Here is a 27,275-nt window from a genome sequence, read left to right as displayed (position 1 = left end):
AGAAAACATGCGATGACAAAAGTGAAAACCAGCGAAGAAATGGCTAGAGTTGCCAAGTTCCCCTTTAAAGGAAAGCTATTGACCAGGTGTTGGCTAAAAATAGGACATAGACTGTTACTAAGGGTAACAGGAAAATATTGGTAACATTATTAAGCATGCAATAATAACTGTAACCTATTTTAACAACCGTATTGTGTAATTACACTCGGTCTCCAACTGACCAATCTTCCAACCATGACCAGTTTATTGAAAATTAACAGTCAAGCCTCTCAAGCTTAGTGTAAAGGAAACCTGCCTGTAAGCCTGTAATGTTAGGTGGTAGTGGTAATGTTGTAGTTTTACATTCCAACGTTACCTAAGACAGCACTACGCTTGTCAAAAACATTGTTTAGTCCTCATCTTAAAAGTGTTTCCTCTTGCAATACGATTTGGTAATACGAACAAGTAAGTAAGCTAAGAAGCCAAACACGGTTGTGTTAGAACAGTCTTAGTTTACATTTGTCCTTCCTACTTATAATATAAATAGCTTAATGCAACACTATAATGGAATAATATGGTGTTTTTTTAGTGTTGCAACTGAATTTTCAATATCAATTACTCTGCAGATTATTTTATCGATTAATAATAATGTGTGTGTGCCAATATCAGAAATTCAGCCGTTTTCAACAAACCCATGGAGCTACAGTAACATTAGCTTAATTAGGTGGCTAGCTATATTTTCATTTCCACAGTTTTCATTTCTACTGACAAAATGGACTGGTTGGCATGAGAAGACTGCTTTTGTTTACCTGAAATCATCAACCCATTGTTCCACAAATTACTAAAAGTGGTAATTAACCTGCCACCATTATATAAATTGTGCTGTGTGAAAGCTGTAGCAACCATTTGGTTGAGCTTAGCGAATGGTATCTACTGTCCCCTCTACCAGAGACCAGGGTAGATTCCAGTGGAAATTAAATACAATATCAGGCCATTAAAGGAAACAACTTGATTGAGATTATAGGACATCTCTAAAACAAACTGGATCCCCTATACTTATTCAACAACAAACATAGCTTGACTGTTCTCTTAGGACACCAATACTGCTTGAAATTTTGTGTAATGCAACCATTATATTTGCTTGAATATTGATGCACCTTAAGAAACCATGGAGTGACTCAGGCTGGTCCCCTGTCAAAAGCTGGGCAGTGGCAAGCACTTCCTCTGAAGTATCTCAAGGAAACTTGGCTCTCGTCTTTGGAGTCATTTCAGATTCAATCACACTTGATCAACTTGGACCGTGTCCCATGGTATTTATAGAAAGTTAAACGTTATGCGGTTATAAAGCCTGGCCGAGACCCAAGAATCTGCCATCATTTTTGCCTCTGCAGCAAAGCTGAGAGTTGGAAATTTCTGGCTCTCAGTATGGTATCAGTATGGAAGACTCTCAAGTTATGATGAAACCGAGAAGGAAAATCTTCATTAACATGTATTTCTACATGATTTATTGTTTTACCAAGAGCTAAATCTTCTTTTAGGGTCTTTTTAGGGAGCGGATTTCAGCAAAGTTTTCAAAAATGATCTAATTTCTGTTCAACGCTTCTATCTTTTGTCCTTTCTTGCACCATCATTTGTGAAAACTGAGGCTTTTTTGCATTATCTTCTTTCATTACCTCTTTCTTTTTTTGTCTTCTGCTGCATATAAGACAAGTTTGCCATGTATCTCACCGAAGAGTATCCTCCTTTGGAGAGCTTGTTCTCCTTTTCAGAGGAAAATATCGCACATTTTGTACCATCAAATTCCTGACCCATGAACCTCTTTTTTCCCTTGTTATGTCAGCCTCATTGACGTAATTGAGTCTACCAGTTAATGGTTAGGCCGGCCATGCAATGCAATTAATATGGTGTGTTCAGCCATTGCATTTTTTTTCTCCACCACCAGAAATGGGGCAGTTTTTCAGTCAAATGCAGTTAAAAGCGTCCTTCACTCGCAAAAGACATTATTGTGACATGATGGATCCTGAAGCACAAGAGGCCATTAAGGGGGGTTAATGAATAGATTAGCCAGAGCAGCCAGGTGTCTCCAGAACAACACTTGATCACACGCCCACCTAAACATGCCACCAAAGTGTCTCCCGTCCCTTAGGTGCCAACTCACAGACGCTCTAAGTCATGCCATTGCTCTTCACTTCACCAATGGACAGCTTTTTCAACAAAAACCTGACATGTTTTCCACTTCTTGCAAAGAAAGAAAACTTTTCTGGCTGTATTAAAAATTGGCAAAACATAGTTTCCTACAAAGAAAAGTGATGCTTTGAGAATGGATTCCCTCAAGACATCCAAATATGTCTAGACTGTATTTCATTGGATTTCCAAAAAAGTCAAATAGCATAAATATCAAATTGAGCTAACCTTTTGCTATGAAGCAGAATTCCTCTGTCTACATTCTTCATCTCTGAGTATTGATTGGCAGGCCTCCCTGACCCCAATTGCTCTCATGCTTGGTCCGCTGTAACCAACCACACAACTTACATAATATCAGAATAAATCCCACAGCTGATGCTCATGATCACATAGCAATGGCTCCCACAATTCAGACAATGGCTTTTTACATCAGCCTGTAATCATTTAAATCAGTCACACATACTGAACATGAGTTCAATCAAGGAGATCAAGGACACAAAGGTCACATATGATGAAATTTAAAGAGAGGGAATATTTCAAATAGTTTTGAATAAAACTCTCTGTCTGGCTGCCCTTAGTGGTCTGATTTATTTCTAAGTAGAAATCTCCATCTATGCTTAAGCAATTCTACATCTCATTTTGTATCCTGTGTAAGTGTCTTGTCAATTCCTTTTAATTCACCATTATTTTTTCATTTTAGTATCATATTTTGCCGTTTTGGATTAGTTAAAAAGAAATACACTTAGCAATATTAAAATGAATGCAGTTATTGCAGGTTTAAATCTGCAAATCCTTTGATATTACAGGTGAAAATACTGTCTAATGTTTGTATTAGAGGCTGACTGACTGATACATAAAACGTTTTGCCTATTGCAGATATCAGAGGTATAAATGCCATTGGTAAATAAGTAATGAACTACTAGAAACTGGGGACAAGGTATTTAAAAAAAAATGGATATGTTCATTAAACGGTACGTATTCATTTAACGTTTATTATAGTTTAGTTAGTTCTAGTGTATTGTAAGCCTGACTCTATGCTTAGACCATCAATTCATATATATTTGCTATTAGACAGGACACGATTAACCTGGAAATTTATGAGTTGTGGACCCTTATAGAGTTTAATTGAGTTTTAAAACATGATTTTGACACAAGGCCTCAGGATTAAGTCAAATGCAGGAGCTCCTTAAAGAACAACTTGCCCTGGGCCTTTAGGTCCACTGAGGGACTGGGTTGTCCAGTCTATATCTGTTTTGTAAATTATTTGTCAAAAGATTCTGCCATGTAAAAGCATTTTTTGCTGAATATATTTTTCACATAGTGTTTAGCATACACATTCTTTTACACCTTACAAGTCAATTACTTTTGACTGCTGAAAAATATTTTTCTTATTAATGACATTAACTAATAAAGAGGAAATCTCTCCATTAAACAGGGTCTAGCATGGGATAAATTCATCCGTGACGTCAAAGCTCACTGAACTTCACACGAGTCAGAAATCCGACTGATGTATCACACAGCAGACTGACTTCATCTACTCATCATACCTCATGAAAAGTCTGCTCTGGAACACCAACAAAATAAAAGTGACTCATGATTAAGCAGAGCCATAAACTTTTCCCAACTTCTTCCAACTATTCCTATTATCAAATCATGTGTCAGTTTGTATAACACAAATCACTCATGAGGTTTGAATTGATTTGTGGTATCAATTGTTTGTTTTGTGTTTTGTTTTTTTGCTGCTGTCCAATAATCATTTAAACGGATCAGTGCAGTGCTATTAGAAGACAATGCTCTCATCTCCAAAAGTGACCACTCACATTAGTTTTATTCCAAAATTGCAGCGCTAGATGAGCAAATGCAATCAGTGCTTAAATGTTTGCTGGAGAGCCAAAATAATGATTGGTTGTCTCAGTCCTGTAGGCTTGGCATCATCAGATGTTTCTACATTGACACAGTGACAAGGATTACAAATGAACAAATGGTTCTAGTGCAGTAGTTTTCAAATTAGTTCAGGCTTTTAACATCAAAAATCAAACATCTTTACATTACTGTATTTCCCTGCTGTCCAAAATAATTTAATTTCACTAACGAAGATGGAAGCAGCTATTTTGTCTATTTTGCTTCAATTAATTCAAGAGTTAAACTAAAACCCGGAAATGATCATCAAGTCGATTAAGACTGAGTGACTGAAAATTGTTTGGTAATTATAACAGTTCTCTCTGATTGTAATTTTAATTTTACACCAGAAAAAAGTGTTAAATGGACAATTCTTAGTGTCTTCTTTCCAAAGTGTTTGAGGGTGGCAAGGATGTTGTCTAAGACAAGAGTTTATTCTCTTTATGGTGACCACTTAGGATCAGACAAAGCTTGTCAGGCTCAGTTTTACATTAAAGGGGAACACTGATTTTACACTTCAGAGTCTCTTTGCAGGTCTTGGGAAGTACTATGATAAAAAGTTGTACGAAGGCTTTTGTGGCTCCCAAGGGAGCTGTCTGAAGTCGGATAAATTGCTTCAAGTGAAGTCACTTGAGTCAGCATCGGTTGGGGCTGAAAACTACGAGTTTGAAAATGAAACGACCTCTGTAGCGTGCTCCTCATCTCTGCATGAGGCCAGTGGCTCGAGGTTACATAAACTGCTGCTAGCATAACACACCCGAATAGCCAACCTAAATGTCAAAGGTGGAGTTGTAATTTGAATAATGAAGGTGCCATGTTTCATCAAGAAAGTAGAATGTGTGGAATAAAAAGATATCTCTGGTTCTGACTTTAACTGTCCATCATGCAGGGCTGCAACGCTAAATAAGTGAAGTACTCTTTTAAGGCTTTACAGTCTATGATGTACCTCAGCTCTGGTTTGATCTGAATGCTAATATTACCATTTTAGCATATAGTATAGGTTCACAGCATTCGGATGGTAAGATACTAATGTTCGGCATGTTTAGCTTGAGCATGTTAAAATGTTAGCATATAACAGACTAACATAAGACTAACAGACTAACAGACAGACTCAAAGAGATGAGAATCTAAGATCCAAATAGAAATACATTCGATAGAAAATAAAGAAAGGTTAAATGGAATTTCCTTTAGAGAGCCAAGGCCACTGACAGGAGGAAATCTGTACTACACTTGACCTTACACAGTCTACTGTAATAACCAACAAAGTGTGTGAGTCTGAATGGAGTCTTGAAGAGATAAATCTTCACACCACTTAGAGAAAGCTCAGTTTTACAGATACAATACTGAATGGCAAAGGGATTCCCTCAGATCTCAGAGGCCAAACTGCAATAGCAGCAAGCACAGGTAAACTTCTGACTGGTGTTTCACCAGAGCAAATGTAATCACTGATCATTGTGTGGGAATATACTCATGTTCCAGTCTTTCACCTGCTACTGCACTTACTGACAAAATTAAATGAAAAGTCCAAACACACATGCATTGTGCTGTGTCTATCTATATGTGATTTTTTTTTTAAATTATCATTATACTTTTAAACGTTAACCATTCTAGCACCAGTGTAATCTCCTAAAACTTTCTTTTAAACTCCTTCTTTGTGAGCTGTGGTCAGATGCCGTCAGAACATTAAAATGATGGATACTGGTACTGCGGCACTGGTGTGGGTGCATTTCCTGGCATTAAAACAATGAAAATGATGGATAGGAAAATTGTAATCACTGTTAACATAATGACTGAAATCAGCTTCTTCCAGGACTGCATTTCCTTCTCACAGTAAAGAGTATTACTCAATCACTTTTCACAGCAACCTGATTACTGTTAGCCGACATTTTAATGACTCAGAAGCCAGTATGTATGTGTGTATGCAATGCTTGCTGGCATCAGGTGGTTTAAAGTGAACCAGTTTCTGACGTATTTACGCTGGATAAGGTGTGTATGTAATTTATGAAAAAGCCTGTGTGGTCTGATACTTATTAGCTAGGTTCATAGAGTGAGCAAAGAGACTATCTATCTAGCTGCAGATATTATTAAGTGCCCCACAATGTTTTTTTTCTTTTGCCAGAAAAGGCCTCTTCAGCCATTTGCTCCTGAAATGCTGCATAAGCGCTTTCGTCAACACCAGGAAACTGACGGCAGCGAACAGAATCTCTGCAAGACTCCCACCTCACCTCTTCCCTCACACTTATGCGCCGGCGTTTGCTGTAGGGAATGTTAACGTCAATGATGACATACGGTATTCAGACTCCTAAAACTTACGGAGGGGAGGGGCTGAGATGGTTTTCCTCCGTTTGCTCTGCGGCTGGTGACCCCTGACCCGCCGTGTTATAGGATAGCTGCCAGCTTAATGCAACCTTGGCAGAGCCGCCACCTTTTTTCAGCCCATTAGTCCAGTCATTTTCCAAGCTCAAACACATCGCTGACCTATTTTAAGCAACAAGGGGATGGGAGTTGTGGAACATTTAGCCACTCAAGATGCAAAATTAATTCTGTATTAAGTAAAGATATGCTTGGCTGTGCGCTGCTGACGTGTTGCCATCATTCATGAAGAAGTGGCGGCCTGTAGCTCAGGTATACGTTACACCAAAGTAAAAGAAATGAAGAATCTCATATAAGAATAGATATATAAAGAAACAAATGAATTAAATCTCAATCAGAGATAAGTTGTGTTATTGTGTTAACAGCAGGAGTTAACTCTTTCCCCATGTGATTAAAACAAACTGAAAACCATGAATGGGTAGAGGAATGGGCGCACTCACACTCTCTTCTACTCCTTAAAACACCTCTGCCTCCCTCTCCCCCGCCACCACGTGCGAGTGCAGAGTCCACAGTGTGGCTTGGACCCATCACACAGTGACTCAGGCTGCTCTCCATTTGAAAAATTAAATGGGGGGCCGTTTGGCAGAGTTAAATGAGGCCCCCAGGAAAAAAAACATGCTGAGCTCAGCACAGCTCCTACAATCTCAATCACAAAGGAGGAGGTTGGCGCGCTGATGTAATGGCCGCCATCGTGCTGCCGCTGCCTTGGCAGAGGAGGAGGGCTCGTCAGCACAGCCCTACTAATTCATCTCCCCCCCTCCTCCTGGATCAAGGGTACATCAGATATCATTAACAGAGGAAAAAAGGCTTAAGCTTAAAACCAGACACAGAGCTGGACGTGGAGAGGATGAGGCTTTCAGTGGCCATTTCTCTGGCTGCAGAGACACGCAGCATGAAAAGTGACAGAATCCTTTGAGAAATTAAAAAATACTTCTAGAAATCATGATAGCCTGGGATTTGTTGAGCCACAGAGAATGGACAGTATGCATCCATGTGTTAGGATGAGAGTAACAGTACACGTCAGCATCTGTTCACCTGTAGAGCTGTTCCACAATTGTATAATATCCCCCCTTCAAAAGTAAGAAAAACTTAACAAGACAACAATGAAACTGTTAGGGGAAATGTTTTCTATTATTCCAATATTAACTGTAACAGCTCATCCATCCACTGTCCTTTTAGAATAAGAACTCAGCAGTGGTGGAAGAAGCTTTCAGATCTTTAATTTAAGTAAAAGAACAAATATTGTCAAAACACAATAAGTCCTGAATTTAAAGGTTTACCTGAATAAGCACAGAAATATAATCAGCTAATTGTACAGTATCAAGCATTTACTGGCTTTTACGTGAAGTGAACAATTTTTATGTGGGACTTAATGCTGTTACTCATTAGTATGTGTACAGTATATTAGTCACATTACACTACAATATTTAACTGTTATCTGCCATTTTTAAGTCATAATAGCACTCACAACTCAACACTGTTTTCTATAAAAAGATACATCCATTCAAAGTCTTGATTCTTTTGTGTTTTTAAGTCATTTTAGAGAAAACTACAAAACCTGCGAAAAATGCAGGTTGCTACTGGTTGAAATATGTTAATCATCCTCATAAAACTTGACAAAACTTATCAAGACGACTCACTTTTAAGGCATTATACAGATTTATAGGTTCAGCTGTCAGGGAATGTGTCGTTTAAAGAACTAACGTTGAATTTCAGTGGGCTAAGACAGTTCAGTCAGTTTCTCTGAACTTTTCCTAAAGATGGAAATCAGGAAGAGCATTTGTGATTCAAAGTGGCAAGAGAAGCTGCTTCATTGATAATAAATAAGCTGCTGACTTTGTCGAACTGTCAAGCCATCTTGTAATTAATATTCTAGCACAGTTCATTGTATATAAACCCATTTTAAAAGCATACTTTGGTTCGAGACCTTAACGCAGTCCAGTTTGTTGTCTATGGAGGCAAGCCAGATCTTGGACTCCAGTTTAAAGGTCATGTGTTCATTCTCCAGTTTATAGCTTTCAGAAAAGCTCAGTGGATGAGAAGTATTGACTGAAGTGTTCTGTGGCACAGAAATAACATATGTGAATTATTAAAATGGGTGGCATTTACCTCTAAAGAAGCAGACAGCACATGAACTGCTATTGCCTTAATTTCATAACATACTTTTGCCTTTTCACAAATGTTATTTTGACTACATGATTGCTTGTATTGATTATTTATCTATCAGTTTATTCAATTACTGAATTATTTATCTTCTCTGACATATAAGAAGGAGGACATTAAATCACACTCTACAAAAATGTCTGTTGGAATCACAATAAAGTTACATTTATTGTGGCGTATTTTATTTTGTGCGCCAGTAATTTAACCTCCAGCTGGTTAAGGTTTTCTGAGTAATGAACTCAAGAAAAGAGTCTGTTTCACTGTGTTGCTGTTCAAATTACAACATAAACTTTAAATTTGAACTGAACTGAACTAAATTCAGTTAGTGAGCATGGACCTGCATCAGTTCAGTGTAAACCAAGGAAACAGTCTGGCTGTCTGGAGTTCTCCATAATTGACATAGGCAGACGTGGAAAGACATCTACAAACAAGCATAAAACGGTCACTATTGTTATCTACGGGACAACTTGTTCATCTTTCTGAGTCTGGAACTTTGTATGTGTTTTTGCTACAGAAACGTGTTTTGTGTGTCAATGTCCACAAACAAATGATGTACCCAGTGTCTTCTAATTGGTTGCTGCCGCCTAGTGTTCATGCACAAACACTGCGCCTGTGAGTTCAGTGCAGAAAAGAAGCAAGAATGAACAGATTGAGTGAGAAAATGACCTGAAGCTGCACTTGAGGTCCTGTTCCCCCCAATAATGAACACGTATATAGTATTTTAAATACTGCTTAAATAATATTGTGTTGGGAGTTTAACACAAATTCCTGACTTTAAAGGAAATGTCGAAACCACTGCCACACTTCTTCATAAATAAATATCAACTAAAAGATTCCACACAGTATATACACATTTTAAATTACAAAAGCATTGCTGCATAATGATGGTTGTAACTTTTATCTGACGTGAATATCAGTAATGAATAAATGTGTGGTTTAGTGTTTTGCATTCGGTATCGATAAAATTAATGTTTCTGATTATTCAGGGTTTTTTTTTTTTTTTTAAATAAATGTGATCAAATGAAGAAACATCGTGATAATGTTGGTTCTGTAGGTTTGTAGCAAGGCCCAACTCAATCGATCACTGATGTGTAATCGGGGCTCTGCTAGTTTCCCTGACGTCGCTTCCAGGAAAATAAATCAAATTAGGAAGGATCACATCACAGGCGGAGGAGACGAGACACTTTCTAAAAGCAGACATGGTAACTATGAATGAAACTTCACAATCTACAATATGTCTATACAGTGAACAGACCGCGCTGCGTCCCCGTGTAGTATACTTTATAAGGAAACCTGAAACACTGTGTGCATTTACTCACACCGAGCTAACGTTAGCACTGTGAGTAAGCAAAACACCGTCACTGTCTGCTAGCCTTAGCTGCGTTAGCTCCGTTAGCTGGCTGAATGACGTGGTTCACCGCTGATACATTTCTGATGATATAAAACGAAGCGATGTGTGTAATTAACCTGGGTGACTTTCATTTAGCGCCTGATACCGTGATTATAATCGCTCTGCGGATCAGTCTGATGCCGGTTCGTTAGCTAGCAGGCTAACGCAGCGCAGCTAGCAGACGTTAGCCACCACAGTCTGAGTTAGCAGATAATTCAGGTTTCATGTCTTTTACTTTCGTTTTCGACAGAGCTCACCGGCCTTTGCTTCCAGGCTAATAAGTTCAGCCTATACAAACACACTCACTGTAATGATTCTGCCACCTGACGTACAGTCGGCATTGTAGTGTAAGATAGCTTTCCTCACTTATACTATTATCCGACACGAACATCTCTATTAGCATCAGGGGCTGGTGTGATGCTGGGACTCGGTTGCATGGCTCTCTTTGGTAAAGTGGCCGCACGCAAAGCTAGAATAATGAATGATTCAGCCGAGGCAGTAACTTGAGCCTGTAGCGTAGAAAGGTCCAGGCTGTTGGCTGCAGATGTAGTCTGTAACTGAGGGAAGCCGGTGACAATGCAAGACAACTATGTAAGCTCGGCTGCTGTTTTATTTAGCCATATCATAAATCCCAGTGTGTTTTTGAAGACGATTAACTTTCAGTGTGTTGTTTTTATCTTCAGTTTCGCAACCAGTACGACAACGATGTGACAGTATGGAGCCCACAGGTAGGTCGCAGTTTGCCTTTACCTCTGTCTCTCTCTGAACACACTGAGAAAGGAAACGTGTGGGACATAATGATTCCTGTTCCTGTTGATCCAGGGCCGTATTCATCAGATCGAGTATGCCATGGAGGCAGTGAAGCAGGGTTCTGCAACTGTAGGACTCAAATCCAGAACCAATGCAGTCCTGGTGGCACTGAAGGTACATTCGTGCATTATATTAATGAGGCTTGACGCAAAAACCGATACCAGTATCAGAGATGAAACAGCTACTGCCTGTGCCATCTGTGCATGATCCGATACCAAGTCATTCATTAGCCCCGACACTGGACCCTGCTCCTCCCCAGCAGCAGCTCCTTTGTTGTTTCTTTTCACTCATCACCATCCTCCATTTATATTTTAAACGCTACAAATTATATCCAGCTATTTTATTATTTTTGTTCAATTTATGACGTCATGTAACTATACATTAATGTTCACTGAAAATACTGTTTTATGTTCCTTACATTGGACTGGCTGTTCTGTATTTTCAATATAAAAAAAACACAGAAATATGTTATTTGTCAAGGGGTGCATAGACTTTCACATACAATTGTATAAATATTTTTTAACACTTGAATCAGAGAAGTTCAGGTATAGAAATTGATATCGGGAAGGAAAAATGTTAACGCAACATCTCCAATTATATTGAATGGTTTGAGAAGAAAAACCCTTCATCAGGTTTAAAGATCTGCTTCCTCCGGATGTCAAGTCAACACTTTTTTTTTTTTTCTGTTGGAAATCATGGAAGAAATTTAGAATCTTTGGCATTAAATGTTACATTAAATATATTATACATGTGTATATAACAAAGCATGTAGCAGATAAATAGTGACAGGTGAACACAAGTATTGAATCGAGTATAATTGCATGTTTTTTCGTGTTTCGGTAGAGAGCCCAATCTGAATTGGCTGCCCACCAGAAGAAGATCCTCCATGTCGACAACCACATCGGAATCTCCATTGCTGGACTGACAGCTGATGCCAGACTGCTCTGGTAGGTCACAGCTGCCTTGACGGTCTCAATAAAGGTTTTCAGTGAACCTGTGAATACCCAAATAGCCTGAGATTATACTAATACCCTCTCTCCCACAGTAACTTCATGCGTCAGGAGTGCTTGGACTCAAGATTTGTCTTTGACAGGCCCCTCCCCACGTCACGTCTCGTGTCTCTTATCGGCAGCAGTATCCTCACTACTGTCAGCTTGAAGCTCCTTAGTAACTATGCGATGCTTTTTATGTGTGTGTGTTTTATCAGCGGTCAATTGACCTGGTTTGTCAATAAATGTTTATTCTGTGAAGTAAAGTAATTGTGAATGGCCACATTGAGCCTTAACTGAACCTTCAGAAACCCAAATTCCGACACAGAGGTATGGAAGGAGGCCCTATGGTGTCGGACTTCTCATTGCTGGCTATGATGTAAGTTTGCCTACTCAAATATCTTAGTACTTTTTATTTATCTATAATATTTTTGCATACATTTTTAGTCGTTTGTGAAATAATAAATGTCATACAAATTTGCAATTTAAAAACTCACCATAGCTCTTGTTAATTTGTTGCCCAGGACATGGGACCTCACATCTTCCAGACCTGCCCGTCGGCCAACTACTTCGACTGTAAAGCCATGTCCATCGGAGCACGTTCTCAGTCTGCACGCACCTACCTGGAGAGATGTTTGGACAAGTTTGCCGACTGTAAGATGAAATTTCTTTCACTAACCTTGTTCCCTCAAATTTAGAACATGTTTCCACTAACCGCTTAGTGCTAACTGCTTATTTTCCAACTGAACATGAATGTTTTTGCATCTTTATTGGTCAGATTTTATTCAGTTTTTACTGTATTTTTCATTTCCTAATTAGTGTCATATGTGAGACAGTTATGGAAATCTTTAGATATTTATAGTCTTTAGATCTCATTAAGCAACTACACAGTCCACAGTAGGATGAAAAGTCACAGTACCAAACAGTGACCTCCACTGCTGCTTCACTGACCAGTGGAAATACTTGTATTAAGAACGTATTGTTTTGTTGTCAGGTAATTTGAATGATCTGGTCCAACATGGCCTCCGTGCTCTCAGAGAAACTCTCCCCAGCGAGCAGGACCTCACTACCAAGGTACACCAACTCTCTCCCCTCTTTTTCATTTATCTGTGTCTTAAAAGTTCACCCAATAGGTGAAATAGCAATTGTGTAATTTTTCGAGAATTTTTAATATTGATGCAAAGCCCAACCTTACTTGGCATTGAGGATGTCGCGATCTTCCTTTTGATATCCTTTTTAATATTTAATATATTTCTAATTCTTTCAGAATGTGTCCATTGGCATTGTGGGAAAAGACATGGAGTTCACCATTTATGACGATGATGATGTTGCCCCGTTCCTGGAGGGACTGGAGGAGAGGCCGCAGAGAAAGGTACTGCAAGGATTTATCAAATCCTTTTATTATTATTGTTGTTGATGATTGGTTTTAGTCCAAACTAGAACTCTGTATCTTCTGAACACTGTTGGTTAATTTGCATGTGGGCCAAGTTGGATAATTGGCTTCTTAGTAAGATGTATTTCCAGCTCTCACTTTAGTCATCCAGTACATTAACCAGTGGCATACTATTAAGATATACTCACATTTTGGGGTCAAGGGAAATATTTTAAGTGCGTGTGTGGAAAAACAAGATTTCAGTTTTGCTTAAAAGTGAAATTTATTGATGCACCTCAGATGTTCTGTATTTGATGTTTTTTATTGAATACTAATTTCAGTGATCAAACTCTGAAGTCTGTATACTAAATCACGCTTCTGTTGGTGTCTCAGGTTGCCCAGCCTGCAGATGAACCTGCTGCCGGACCAGGAACTGGTGAGCCAATGGAGCACTGAGGTGGTCGTGTCAGTTAACTTCCTGTTATGAAAGAGGACCGGCACAAACCCAGACCAACCTGATACTGCAACTCACCAGAGTAACTTGTGTAGGGGAAAGTTGTTGTGATGTGCCACTTGCAAAACTGTTAATCCAAAATATTCTATGCTAACATCAATCAATGATGTTGCTTTTGTATGAGTAAAGTACCATTATACAATAAACTCTTTTTTTGAATTGTGCTGCCATCCTTCATTACACTAGTTGCCTACGAATACACATTCAGCTGTCTTGAGCAACAATGCAGGCAACATAACGGTCCAAGAGTCAGAGCTGCTGCATTTTTACAAAATTGATGTGACAATTTAGAGTAAAATGAATCAAACTTGAGTAAGTTGAGAAGCCAGAAAAATGTATTTGTTTTAATAATACCCAGGTCTGAACAGTGAATAGCACAAGACAGCAGGTTGGTTACAAAGCCTAAAACATTACTGGTACAGAAGAAAGATTTCTCCATCACAAATGTGAGAAGACAGGTTAACTATTTATGTCTAACAGGACTTCTCCCCTTTAATTTAGTACAGTGCATTTATTGTATGTCTTCACACTGAGGGTGTTCAATGGATGTCAGGGTCCTCGTCTTTAAAAGAAAAACAAAAAAAACAATTGATCTCTGACAGACCACAAGCAGTTTTAATGTTTTGTGATTTCAACACACACAAAGGTGAGAAAAGGCACAAACACCCCAGTAAATTACAGTGTTGTAAGTAATGTGATAATTTAAACAGATCTTTCATCCATCAACTGCATGACTACTGCCCACGTCGTATTATTTACTTATTTCTGGTGTTTATGTTTTGAAGTGGCCAAATGCAGTTGTTCTTTAACTTATTCATATGAATTAAAACCACCTTTAATAAAACCATTAAAAAACTTAATGATTTTATAGGAACAGAGGCTGAGATAAAGGCCTTAACAGATTAAATATGTTGAATAATCAACATTCATCTGACAGAATTAAATACTGGGTTTGTTCACAGACAGGACGTCTAACTTTTGAATACATTTTTACATCAAATCTTGACCTAGAGTCCTGGAAGCATCTCCATGTTGGTTTAAATGAAATTGTTTAAAAAGTAATGAATTTATACATTAAGCAGACTGGTATAAATGTTGAAATATGTCTATAAAGTAAGTTTCAATAAGAGGAAAACCTCTTTCTTAATGCAGAATCTGTAGGCAAGGGGCAAGGCTGTGGTAGTGGAAGCATTCTGGTTTCCGTTCGTCTGAGTAGTATTGACCACTGACGTTTGAGCGGGATTTGGTTGCATACAGGTAAACAGTCCGTGTTCCGGAGAGCAAAAGAAGTGAAAAAAACATTGTTCGAAATGCAATCTCGGAACCCTTGAGCAATCGTCTGACAAAGCTTTAGATTTTTATTACCTTTTTTATTTATTTATCTGCATTCATACATAAATATATGTTCATAGAGCTTACATTTCTATCATACCAAATGGATATTGCTAATTGGACTGTAAACAATGACCGGTGCATAAAAAGTCTTGCCCCGGGTATCCATTATCGAGATATTCGCTAGAAGCTCCGAAACACTGGCCGTTGCCGTTGGCGATAGCCGATGGGTTCAGAGATTGGCCAAACGATCAAACTAATTAGTGATATAAAACTACAGCCTTAACACACATTTTCTCTCATATTCATTTCAAGTAAAGACAAAGAAGGCTGTTGACACGATTTCATGCATTCACCAACTTTCATCTGAACAGATTTCAAAAAGAAGCTGTCCTCACAAACAGCAGGCCCAGGCTTGAGTTTATGTGCAGGCATGGTGGAAGTCACTGTGAGGTTTTCTTTGCTCTCCTCCTCTTACTCCTTCGTCTGACCGCGCCGCAGGAAGTTTCTGTCTCCGCCGACCTGCTGAGGTCCTCCATCTTCTCCTGTTCCATCATGGACGTCATCTTCAGCGAGAGCTCCAGCTCCTTCAGGACTCCAGCCAGGTCCTCCTCTGGGACACCCAGATCGATTTGACCCCCTCCGTCTTTGTGTTGGCGTACGATCCCATTCACGCCTGAATCACTCTCTGGCCCCACGTCCTCTTCACCTACTGCTGTAACATCACATTCTCTCACAGCGTCTTCATTCAGAGCCTCCGTTTCCTCAGCCTCTGCTCCTCCTGTAACATCATCAGGGATGTTCTCCAGGTCAGCAGCATCAGTTTGTGTCCTCTCGGCCTCCGTCTGTGGACTGTGGTGCTGACAACAGCAGTGGGAAGGTTCCCAGTACTGCTGAGGCTCCTCAGGATAACCTGTGGGCACTATGAGGAAATGTAATGATTTGTTAATTGATTAACATTTCCATGACTGACTAATCTACCTGGGTGGACGTGTATGTAAAAATCAACCCTCAGGTTCAAACAGGGAATTTACAATTACAACTAATGAGCATAAATTAATCAATATTTACCCAGCTGTCTGCTAATACTGCACCTGGAGTCTTGATACTAGAATTTCCATCCCTGATCATGTTGCTCTTATTGTTTGTATAAAGTTACATTATTTTATTCCCTGCTGGTGCAGCTAAATGTTGAGATCTCTTTGGCATTGAATATGAAAAATCAAACCAAAAAGACAAAACATAGAGCGAACACAGGCGATCTGAAAAGCATAAGATGAGGGGAAATGCTGGCTGATTAGTTAGCAGGTGGAACATTATTCTAAAATGGAGATTTGTGCTATTGATTAAAATGTCTTGCATGATCCTCTGCAGGTTGGGAGAGTATATTAAAAATAGAATCCTAAAGTGTCATTTTTGCAGCGTGCAGAGTTCACGTACCTTCCCAGTCGTCCTCGGTCTTCTTCTCTGGAGCCATGTTGTCCACCAGCTGCCCTTCCTGCATCACCCGCGTTATCTCTGTCAGCTGCTGCAGGAGACTCTCCTCCTGATCCGCCGTCACCCCCTTCACCCTGCAACACAGACAGAAACCTAAACAATCCCGAACATCTTCCATTCCTAAACTTGGGAGCAGTTTCGTTTCTGGAATAACTAATGTTACGTACTTAAATGTACACATTTATCCCACATACTTCTTTACATTATGAATATACTGATCAGTTGATGGTGTGTTTAATTTCTGACTCTGCCTGAACAAACAAGATACCTAATTTTTAAATCTAAACTTTAGTACATTTTTGGCAGTTTGGGTCCTGATCAGTTTGAATTTTCTTTAGTTCCCACTACGTGATTTTGGTCCTGCTTTATGTTTTCTGTTTTTGATTTTAACCCTGTAGTCATGCAGTGTAAAAAACCACAAAAACCTCAAGACTCCCAATTACAAGAAAGATACTTGTGTAGTGTGAACAGATCTGACGACTTTGAAAGTCATGTAATTCGTCCAAGGCTTAATAAGATTTTTAGAGCACTGCCCAGTCATTGAAGATAACACATGGAAGTGTTACCCACAGAGTAATAAGAGATCATTAGGAGGAAAGGAAATGAGCTCTTTATAGGAGTGTCTTGTTTGTCTTTATCTTTCCTGTGGAAGAGATGCACGCATCTAATTAAATTAACAAATAAATAAATGAGCTCAATAAAAGAAGTGATTCCTGCCGGGACAAAGAGAGGGAGGAGGCTGACCGATGAGATGATAAAAGGCACACACCCACCTGTCAGGACTGTGGTGAGCGTTGGAAACAATATTCTCCATCACCAACTCTGTTTCCCTCAGTTTCTCCTGCAGCTGAGCCAACTCAAAGTCAGCTGGAGAGTGACAGAGGGGAAGAATAAATGAAAGAAAGAACTATCTGCACAAGTTTAAACACACTTTGAGATTACTGCACAGACATCTAGGTGGTAACAATCACTTGGAAAATGTATAGTTCTTGCTGTATGACACTTTATGTGAATCAATATGCCAGAAAATAACCAACATTCATTTAGTTCTTATTACGTTAATGCACTATAAAGATGCAGATTGACTTAAGAGACTGGATGTGACTTATGACACACACAGCTATAGAAAGGTTTTTATTGATTTAAACAAAATTGTCATTACTGGGTTTGATAGGTTACATGACCTCCTGCAAAGTAGCTTTTTACTCATGTGACTGACACCTTTTCCAATCATGCACTAACTGTGCATCTTTATGACATCAAAACTTGAAAACTATGCAGCTTCCCTGGCAAACATCATAACTCTCTGTACTTTAATGTTATGTGCTTTTGTCCTTTTGCAGTTAATTCTGATTTCAGGGGAATTTGAGCCACTATTATTTTCTTAACTGTTGTTTTAAAGCACTCATTGGATAATAAGAACTTAAATATTCATACTATTTATACCATCACATCTGTGCAGCAGAGTTTGTCCTCACAAAACAATATCACATGACATTTTTTGTGCAGCTACTTTTGTCCGAACGATTTTCCTTCCTTGTTTGCATTCAACTAAATAAACAAGAGTTAAAACCAAATTCAGAGGGCTACAGCAAAAAGTGCTTCTTTGTTTAGTTGTTAAATGTAAAAAAAAAAGCAGTAGAATTGATGCTGAATGATACTCACTGATCTTTCTCTTCATGTTCTCAGAACGAACCGAAGGAAACCTGCTCTCTGATGGCTTGCTGTTTCCTTTAGATGTGATCTAACATGGAGATGATAACAGCATTAAAAGACTCAAAACACATCAGTATGAACTCCACTATCACTGGTACACTGACTGCCAAACAGCATTATTGCTTTTTTAAAGTAAAATTTTGTTCTTTATGGTTTCGTTTTACGTTGATACTAGATTTTATTGTGATTAAGTGCCAGGGTATCCTTCAAAATGTGTCTGTACTAGTGCTAATGCAATCCCTGAGTTTTGATTCCGACACCAAAACTACTTCTTTTGGATCGCTTATATAAACATGACAAAACCCTTTTCTTACTTAACTTTAACTCGCCACTTTCTCAAATGTTATGTGTATTAACAGAAACCTAAGAAGTAGTCTGAAAATATTCTATTTAAAATCATTAAATAGCTGATCAAAGATTTAATCAAGGAGAAGAAGAGGTAAACAAGATTACAAATCTGACAATTCAATGTCAGTGTTCAGTGCTACAGACACATTTCAATCGGTATCAAAACAGTGTTGAAGTCGAATATGCAGCCAATTTAGGGAATAGTTAGACATTGTGGGAAATACACTTAGTTAGAGTTAGATAAACTGCATGCAGTAAATATGAATCAATCTACCACTAGCAACCGGTTAGCTTAGCTTAGCATAGCCCAAAAATCTGCCACCCTCTAATGCTCACTATGTAACATGTTATATCTAATTTGTTTAAGGTCTGCAAAAAACTAAACAAAAAGTGTAAAAATGACAAGTGGTGGTTTTACGAGGGGCTGTGTGCCCGACTAGTGTTGCTGTCACCATGAGGTTGCCAGGCAACCAGTGGAGACACCAGACATTTACCAACTATTTTACATTCAAAGGAACGGTTTTGTACGGTGAAATTAAAACTTTTAACAAAAGTTATTTTTAGACCAACTTTGTCTATACCGTGTATTATTCATAAGCTGTGTGTTGAGTCTTAAAGTTTCACCTTAAACAGTATGTAGAGGATGTAGAATAAGATCCCAAAGCCGTACACAGGGATGATCTGTCCTGCCAGGTTGGATTTGCCCCCGGTTCCTACCCCCGTTCCTGCTCCTTTGGCTCTGGCTACCTCGGGGTTGTTGGCTCTGGAGAAGCCGGAGCCTGCGGCCCTCTGGCCTCGACCCTCCGGGGCCGCCTGACGGTGCATCATCGGAGGGAGGCGACCTGAACCTGCAGGGAGGGGATGACATACGAAGAGGAGGAGGAGGAGGAGGAGAACATGGCTGATTCACTACATAAAGCAGCAGAGTGCAATAAATATCCAGGAAGTTATCATCATACTAAAATGACTGTTTATGGTTGAGTCCTGCAGTAAAAGGTGATTAATCTGGATGTGCTGAGTTGTTTAAAAGCCTCATGTCTGAATACAAGACAAGAAAAAAAAAAGGTTTATTGGTGCCAAATCATGAATAGCGAACACAGAGGCATCAAGACTATTTACTGTGTGTCATATCTGTGTGATATACAGGCTCACTTCCCCTTTTAAACAGGTAAAAACAAATGGACACCACATTGACTTAAGTAGGAACATCGTGTGCATACTTCCTCATATTTAAGCCTGCAGCTGCTATTGATCATGTGATGTGTTAAGACCAAAGCTGATGTTGGAAATATCCGGTTACTACGACTATAAGAGGAATGTCCTTTTCAAGTCAAGGACAACAAAAATACTGATAATGTTCATCTCGAACCTTCCCTCATACAATAATAAACTCAGATGGAACGATAAAGTTGTAAATAAACAAAAAACAAATATCTTTAAAGGAGAAAATATGTATCAAAAACAAATTTAAAAAAGGGGGAAAATTAAACCTCTTTCTATTTAAAAAATGAGTTAAAAAAAAGTAAATAAAGTTGTCACATTGTAAAAACTACTGAACATTTAATACATATGAATGCATTTTTGGAAACATAGCCTACACACAACTGGATATTCTTTTATGTTTGAATTCGTTGACGTACTTTGACATAGTCTTTTCTGTTAGCCTATATTCAGCACTATATTTATTATTATATTATATAAAGATAGACTGCGTTAGTTTTACCTGGGTGTCCCTAACAAACTGTGTGTCCATACATACAGTCCTGGCTGTATCTCTAATGAACCAAACAGGTGTGTTTGGCGCCTCTTCAGGGAGGAAAATGTAACTGCACGGACGATGATGCAGTAGTGATGTACAGCGCACACTGCGGCCTGAAAACACCAAAATACTCACAGTACCGAAGCCGTAGAGGCTCATAAATGTGAATCTTGAATCATCGATGTGAAAGGCCGATCGATGATCTATATCTGTGACTGATATTGACTCATACAGAGGAAGAGTGAAAGGTGACGCACCCTCCGGCCGCTCAGCAGCATCCTTCCTCCCGCGTGACAGCAGCATTTTGGGAAGCAGCAGAGCGACGCACAGCACGAGACACGTCGCGAGAGTCACCTTCTGAAATGTCGACATCGCCATCCCGACAGGTGATGTCCAACAACGGCGATATCTCACGGGTTTACGACGAGGGGAGCAGAGGAGGCGAGAGCTGGTTAATGTCGTTTCTCCTCCATCGGTTGAATTTCCTTGTTGACTGGAGAAGCGGAAGTGCGCCGGAGTTGTAACACACGCGTTTCACCGCTGGGAGGCGCCAAAAGACTGCCTTCATGTTTTTAATGGCGCTGTAGTAGGCTGTGGATTTCTTTATAAATATGTCGTTATGTAGGAATAGGGAATATTGTCAAATAAACAATTTATTCCTCATAGGTGAAGGTCAATGAGGAGAATGTCGTCAAATGTTTTTCCTGTTAAAGCTTGAAAGTACCAAAAAAGTACAAACAACTTTATTTTCATTTAAAAAACATAATTCATAAGGTTATGGTTAGTGTTAATTGTATGCAGTTTCTTTGTTTGTCTGCTCTGCACAGCCATCCCAAAAATATATTGACTGGAATGGTAAACAATATATAAATTAGAAAATTGTCACTAATTGTTTGTCAATATATATCCATGTTCCACTCGTTATTTCAGAAGGCAGAATGAGTTTGCATGTAACTTACAGTATGTGAATAGTGTTTACAATACAATCTACACACTTAATGTATAGCCCTAGATGTATGGATTGCTATCCACCCCAATAATGTGAACAAAAGAAAACCTGCACATCCACTATGTATGATGTAAATAATCCCTGAGCTCTATAATGGTTCACAGTTCTAATACTTTTTTTATTTTTTACAAATTTTCTCACATTAGATCCTCATACTGAATCAATCCTGCACAGGGATGATAAATCCCTCAAATTATTATATTGGCAGATTCTGAAAGGAGAAGATGATGAACTTTTGTTGGTGTTTGATATATCAATTATAAATTAATTATATATATAAAATGTCTGGAGGGGATCTTTAAATGATTTCCTCTCTCTGGTGTCATGCCTGCTCACACTGATGTCAGTACATAAATAATGAGCACACAAACTGAAATTAAAATTCAGTTTAATTAGTCAAGACAAAACAGCTTGAGATCAAAAACAAAACTATGGTTTGAAGTGCCACTCAGTTCCGTCGAGTGTTCAGAGTGGAGAGGCAGAGAGATGAAGGAAAAACAGTTCATCCTCCTCAGTTGTTGAACGGTATTTAGAAAAATGTATCAGTTGGTTTCGGGGCTTCTTGCATGCCAGATGGGCGGGGTTTACCGCAGACGACGGTGACTGCCAGGAACAATTTGATAATCAGAAGTTTAAAAAGACAACTTAGTATTTTTCTCTGTGATGGGTGACTTGGTTGATGCTATGTGTGGCCTGAATGGCTTCACTCCATCCATCTAGTATTTTAAGTTTGGTGAAACAGACTCTTCGATGATTTGTTGAATGTAAAAAGGGGGCAGAACCATCACAGTCCACATTAAGTTGTCTGGAGTCTCCTGATGGTTTTACTGTTCCATTTTTACTTCCAGGTTTCTCTCTGGTCCATCTGATCAGAAATGTCCGTTTTCAGGAGCTCTATAATAAAGAGTTCAATCGATGGCTGCTGGAAACGTGTCCCATCAGTGTTGTTTCCGCACATGGTTCCGTCTGAAATGGGAGGCTGATGAGCTGACTGTGCTGTTGTGAGTTTCATGGTCCAGCTGGCTCACAGTTGTCCTGTTCTGATCTGCAGAGAGAGAGAGAACATATAAAACAGCTCTTGGTCAATCTGTGGGGTTTTAGAGGTTCAATAAAAACACATGATCAGCTCTATGTGTCCTCTAATTGCGGTAAGTTAGACAGAAAAGTTATTTGTCTTATAATAAATTGTGGTATACAGTATGAATAAACGGTTGTGTGGTTTGCTACAAAAGTGCTTTTTAATTTATATTTTTCTCTTTTGGAAAAACAATTTTTATTACATTTCGAAGTTGGATAAGTTATAACTTTAATGGTAACCTGTGACTAACTGTATGTGAAAGTCTATAGCATTGTTTTTATAGTATGGAAAGTCTCTGTTCAGTGTTCTATTTGTATGTACAGAAGTATAGCTTTTAAATATAATGAACTACTTCCATCAAGCTAGATTAATTAATTTCCCTCGGAAATCCCTTTATATGCCTCTTGTGACTGTTTTTATTAATCCTATTTAGTTGTTTGAATGTCTGGCTTTCGACGTGTTGTTCTTGTTTGCTGGTGACTGTTTATTGTCTCTCTTGAAAAAGAGATCTTCATTGTAATGAGACTACCTGAATAAATCAAGGTATTCGAAAGAAAGCCTTGACTTGCCCCAGAAAGATGTAAATGATGTGCAACAATGCAAACGCTGTGTACATTATTTATGAAATATCAATATAATCACAATATGCTTGTGGTAATTCTAATTCTCTCTAATTTATAAATGAGGAAACTAACATATAACTGTCTCTCACTACGTTTCAACTTCCCTACCATGTCTGGTTCCTATACTGAAGACAAACATCTTAAAGAAAACATGCCACATACATAGCTTCATGTTCAGAAAAAGCTCAGTCATGTCTTAAAACAGTCACTGTAGTTTTTTGGCATAGTTCATCAAACAGGTGAAAATAGTGCATTTGTTGGGGACTATTTAAAGCAGCAGATTAAGCCACACTTTGTGCTCTGGTGAGTATTTCCAGCAGTAGGTCAGTGCATGTGGGATTGAGTCAAAATAAACTACAGTGTGTGTTTACTGTAATGAAGGAACAATAGAGCTCTATGTGGCTCAGAAGCATACGATGTAGCAGGAGGTAGAAAGTTTGTCAGTTCAATCCCCGGCTCGTGCTCTCTACATGTTGAAGTTTCCTTGATTAAGACAATGAACCCCAAGTTGTACCCGATGGACAGACCAGCGCCTGTGTGTGTGTGTGTGTGTGTATGTGTATGTGGGTGAATGAGAGGCAAAACTGTAAAGCAATTGGTGCAGAAAAGGGCTATATCAATGCGGTCCATTTACCATGTAGAGTATCAGGCTCTGGATACAAAGACAATAGTTGTAAGATCCATTCATAGGTTTTGTTTTTATTACAGGATTTGTTGGCAATACGATTTTTTAATAAGCTTAAATGCAGCAAATATCTATCAGTAGGAAGTTATTTCCACAGAAGCAAAACGTCACTTATGTATTTATTTCTCTCAATTTTATTTTACAGATATTATATTCAAATACAGAAACTGATTTTTGCTTTGTTTTTTCATTTATATAACTTTTTATCTATCTTCAGCCCAGTGACATTCAGATAAATTATTATATAATTCAAAATGGCCGAGAGCCAAGAAAAATAAACATTTAAAAAGCAGTGGTCCAGTGGTCACATTTAAAAGCCTTTGAGAAAAGTTTAAATAAATCTACAAAACAATCCAACATCAACAGAGCTGTTTGGGTCTTTAGAGAAAAGTAGGAAAAGTTACAGCATCTGGAAGCCAGAAAACCTTCACTGTAGCTATTTTATCACAATTACAGTGTTGGAGCCACATTTTTAAAGTAGACTCCCATCTTAACACACTCCAAACAAAATATAAAGTGAATGACAAACATCTGTCCACACATGTATTCAAGATCCCTCGTTTCTCACCTCAGTTAACAATGAAGTTGACTAAAACCTCCAGAGTTGGTCAAGTCCTCAAATGAATTAAGATTTAAAAGGAAAATTAGCTCTCAGTGGTTTCAGTATGAACTCTGGAAGACCTAAAACCAACCAAAAGTAAAAACTCTCCACTTTCAGAGTGTCCAGTGCGGCGTTATGAACTGCAGTTGTAGAGTTAGTATCATAATCATAGGCTGGGCTGCTGGTGGCTTTAGGGTATGTTTTTGAACCAAGGCAGACCCTGAAACCCTCATAATTGTGGATTTTGTGGTATTTGCTGCACTTGCTTTCAAACTTCTCCCATCTGCCCTAACAGCCAACCACTGCTCACGCCCATCAAGAGGCTCAATAAAGGAAGAGCTCTGCTCCCACACGATTTATTTCTCTGCTGTTTAAAGCTTTACAGAAGGCTTTTAGATGTGTTTAAACCTGCAGGAAACTTAGTGGCTTCCGGTGGCAATGAGAGGTATTGTAGGCAATGTGATTTCAGTATGATGCTTTAAGGAACGGCACAGAGAAGAGAGACAAAAAACAAATATATAATATTGATAAGTCCTGTTTTCTCTGTTTATAAGACAATGGATTTTGACATTTAAAGCTGAAAACATTTAATAATGTTAAAACTACAGCAGCAATGATGGAGCGGTTGCATATTTCTGAAGTTACGTCACCTCATTGTTGGAATTCAGTGAAAATACCATCTACCAGCCAGTTAGTGAAAACATTTGTGGATGATTTTTTACTGATAAAATGGTGAACTGAAAACATACCATTTCTCAACAGCAGAACGACTCTTTTATTAAACACAATAATAATAGTAATATATTCATTAAAGACATTATGGAGTACAGTTTTTATCCAGCCCTTCCTGTCATTCTACGTTAAGAATTTGAGCAAACAGGACACATTGTACAGCGGGATGATTCAGAATGATGGTGTGTTTAAAGCTATATGTGATGACTTTTTCAAAGTAAAATATATCTTTTTCTAGCAGTGGAAATGTCAGGATTAAACATTTTGCTTAATTTAAGACGCCTGAGAATTGCAAGTGTACTGGTACACAACATATCGTATGCTTTTTGTTTGTAGATTGATCAGTCAGTGTGATCTACAAGCACCATGTGGTGAAGACTTTTGTCAGTGTATCCAGAAGGTTGCTTCTATTTACACATCCACTCAACAGGGAGCAACATCATCCTTCACCAATGTGTCTCTGTTTACTTTTAGCTGGTTTTGGTCTCCACCAACTCCTGAATGCTCCACTATGTTCACCAGCTAGTCGCTAACTTTGTCTACTGGTTGGTTCTCACCTGGTAGTGTATACTGGGTTTCAAAATCAAAACAATGAGCTAAAAGAGACTGAAACGCTCTGTAGAGGGCCACAACTGGGTTTCCCCTTCCACATAGCAATTTGATTAAGTGTTCATATTTGATCAGATATTCAACAAAAGACGAGAGAGAGAGTTATTAGTATCAGTTTAAACTGTAGGCTCTCGGCCTGCTTTATATGTGCATACGATTTTTAAATATATCATACCTGATGTGATACACAACATGGTTTTAATTATCAGACATCAATCCATTTTGCGTAAACTGCCCTCAAAACTGAACATATGCATCCATGCTAAATGTCACATAATGCAGCCATTTTCAAAAATAATGATGCTACAACATATCTTCAAGATCTTCTTGCTAATGTCAGCGGCCTCTGGTTTGAAGTCTCATGTCTACATATGGTCATATTTGGGATGAGCTTCTGAACTCACTTGTATACCTTCCAGATATCTCAGCGCATGGTTTAGTTCAAACTGTCAGAGCAGCTGTCTGGGACTGTAATTCATCGTCATCACAATATTACCTCTTATTGAGGCTGCCTCTCGGTGCTGCCATTAAGATGGCCTCCTTCATAGTCCAGCTGGCACAGGATCATGTTGTTCTTGAGGAAAAACTTGTCTCCCACGCAAAATCTGCAGAGAGAAATAAAAATATGGAACTGGGTCTTAGTTTTTGCCGGAGCTGAAGTGAATCATGAGGTCCCAGAGGAGCATTTCAGGCTTGTTTTCAACATACATCCACTGCTATGATAATCAGAAAATTAAACTTGCATGATTGCTGGCTGATTAACTATCCAAGTGATATACTAAGTCTTTAACCCCTTGAGGTTTTAAACTGTGCACTAAATTTTGTCACATTCTGATTACAATGTCTTGGTAATATGCACATAACGACCAGTGAGCTCACGGGTACACCTCCCAGATAAGTCAACTGAATTTGATCTCCCTGGCTAATTGCTCCCCTAATCTTACCTCTGGCGGCAGAGCTGACAGGCGAAGCAGTCTAAATGGTAGACGTTGTCTCTGGCTCTCATCACCATCTCAAAGGCAGGGATCAGCTTACTGCAGGCTGCACAGTTCCCCGTCACCCCAAAGAGTCTGCAGAGGGAAAGAGGGCGACAAGCAGACCTTTAGTCTGGACGCACTTAGATACATTTCAGCCAAGAACTGAAGAGGGAAAAAAAGACTGAAATAAAGGGCGGACAAGCCTTAAAAGTAGTTCAACAGGACCCTGAGTCAGAGTCACAGATGTTGTTGATGCACTTTTTTGCAAATAATCACTGGTTTTAAAGTGGTAAACTGCATTTCCTATAGATTATTACTGACTTATTGCTGCTTCTACTAATGCAGCGCATACATCATGCCTTATGGATTTTAATTACGAGCAGCCAAGTAGGAAAAACATTCACATCAGCCTCCCAGTTGTAGGATATGAGACATTTCTAACCCCTACATGGCAAAAAAACAAGACAAAGCCACCGCTGCAGTTAAATGTAAGTTCAGTCCAATATTAACACAGTCTACAGCCAGGGCGCCCTAGTAGCTTACCTGGAAGAGCGTGTCCCCCATGAGTCCTTACAGCAGCGCCTGGGTTCAATTCCAGCCTGTGGCCCTTAGCTGCATGTTGTCCCCTCTCTCTCT

General features: G+C 38.9%; 3 protein-coding genes across 3 annotated transcripts in view; 1 reads left to right on the top strand and 2 right to left on the bottom strand.

Moving 5' to 3' along the window:
- The first annotated feature begins 9,652 nt into the window (after positions 1-9,652).
- On the top strand, positions 9,653-13,836 carry psma1 (proteasome 20S subunit alpha 1). Its single transcript, XM_035665843.1, has 10 exons — positions 9,653-9,800; positions 10,672-10,716; positions 10,811-10,912; positions 11,642-11,745; positions 11,844-11,932; positions 12,096-12,166; positions 12,312-12,441; positions 12,782-12,861; positions 13,055-13,159; positions 13,553-13,836. Exons 1-10 carry the CDS (start codon positions 9,798-9,800, stop codon positions 13,613-13,615), a joined length of 792 nt encoding a protein of 263 aa, XP_035521736.1. The 5' UTR covers positions 9,653-9,797; the 3' UTR covers positions 13,616-13,836.
- A 436-nt stretch (positions 13,837-14,272) lies between these two features.
- ric3b (RIC3 acetylcholine receptor chaperone b) lies at positions 14,273-20,827 on the bottom strand. Its single transcript, XM_035664355.1, has 6 exons — positions 20,583-20,827; positions 19,191-19,414; positions 18,168-18,246; positions 17,276-17,369; positions 16,446-16,576; positions 14,273-15,927 (listed from the first exon to the last, which is right to left on the bottom strand). Exons 1-6 carry the CDS (start codon positions 20,701-20,703, stop codon positions 15,449-15,451), a joined length of 1,128 nt encoding a protein of 375 aa, XP_035520248.1. The 5' UTR covers positions 20,704-20,827; the 3' UTR covers positions 14,273-15,448.
- An 878-nt stretch (positions 20,828-21,705) lies between these two features.
- LOC118329908 (rhombotin-1-like) overlaps positions 21,706-27,275 on the bottom strand; it is an 11,523-nt gene continuing 5,953 nt past the window's right edge. The window contains exons 3-5 of the mRNA XM_035664252.1: positions 26,607-26,732; positions 26,159-26,267; positions 21,706-22,379 (exon numbers count right to left, since the gene is read on the bottom strand). Coding sequence (XP_035520145.1) covers positions 26,162-26,267; positions 26,607-26,732 — 232 coding nt within the window. The 3' untranslated portion in view covers positions 21,706-22,379; positions 26,159-26,161. The remainder of the gene's footprint in view (positions 22,380-26,158; positions 26,268-26,606; positions 26,733-27,275) is intronic.

This window comes from Morone saxatilis, unplaced genomic scaffold (assembly GCF_004916995.1).
Source record: "Morone saxatilis isolate NCDOM2014 unplaced genomic scaffold, NCSU_SB_2.0 Contig2, whole genome shotgun sequence".
Lineage (NCBI taxonomy): Eukaryota > Metazoa > Chordata > Actinopteri > Moronidae > Morone > Morone saxatilis.
The sequence above is the reverse complement of the archived record's forward strand: the minus strand, read 5'-3'. Positions and strand labels throughout refer to the sequence as shown.

Bases quoted from the DNA above. Each gene is read 5' to 3' on its own strand.
- psma1 (XM_035665843.1), top strand. The intron at 10,717-10,810 runs GTAGGTCGCAGT...CTGTTGATCCAG, and splicing joins TGACAGTATGGAGCCCACAG to GGCCGTATTCATCAGATCGA. The intron at 12,442-12,781 runs GTAAGATGAAAT...TTTTGTTGTCAG, and splicing joins TTTGGACAAGTTTGCCGACT to GTAATTTGAATGATCTGGTC.
- ric3b (XM_035664355.1), bottom strand. From the start codon at position 20,703: ATGGCGATGTCGACATTTCAGAAGGTGACTCTCGCGACGTGTCTCGTG. The intron at 19,415-20,582 runs GTGCGTCACCTT...CCCTCCCTGCAG, and splicing joins TGCTGCTGAGCGGCCGGAGG to GTTCAGGTCGCCTCCCTCCG. The intron at 17,370-18,167 runs GTGAGTATCATT...GTCACTCTCCAG, and splicing joins GAACATGAAGAGAAAGATCA to CTGACTTTGAGTTGGCTCAG.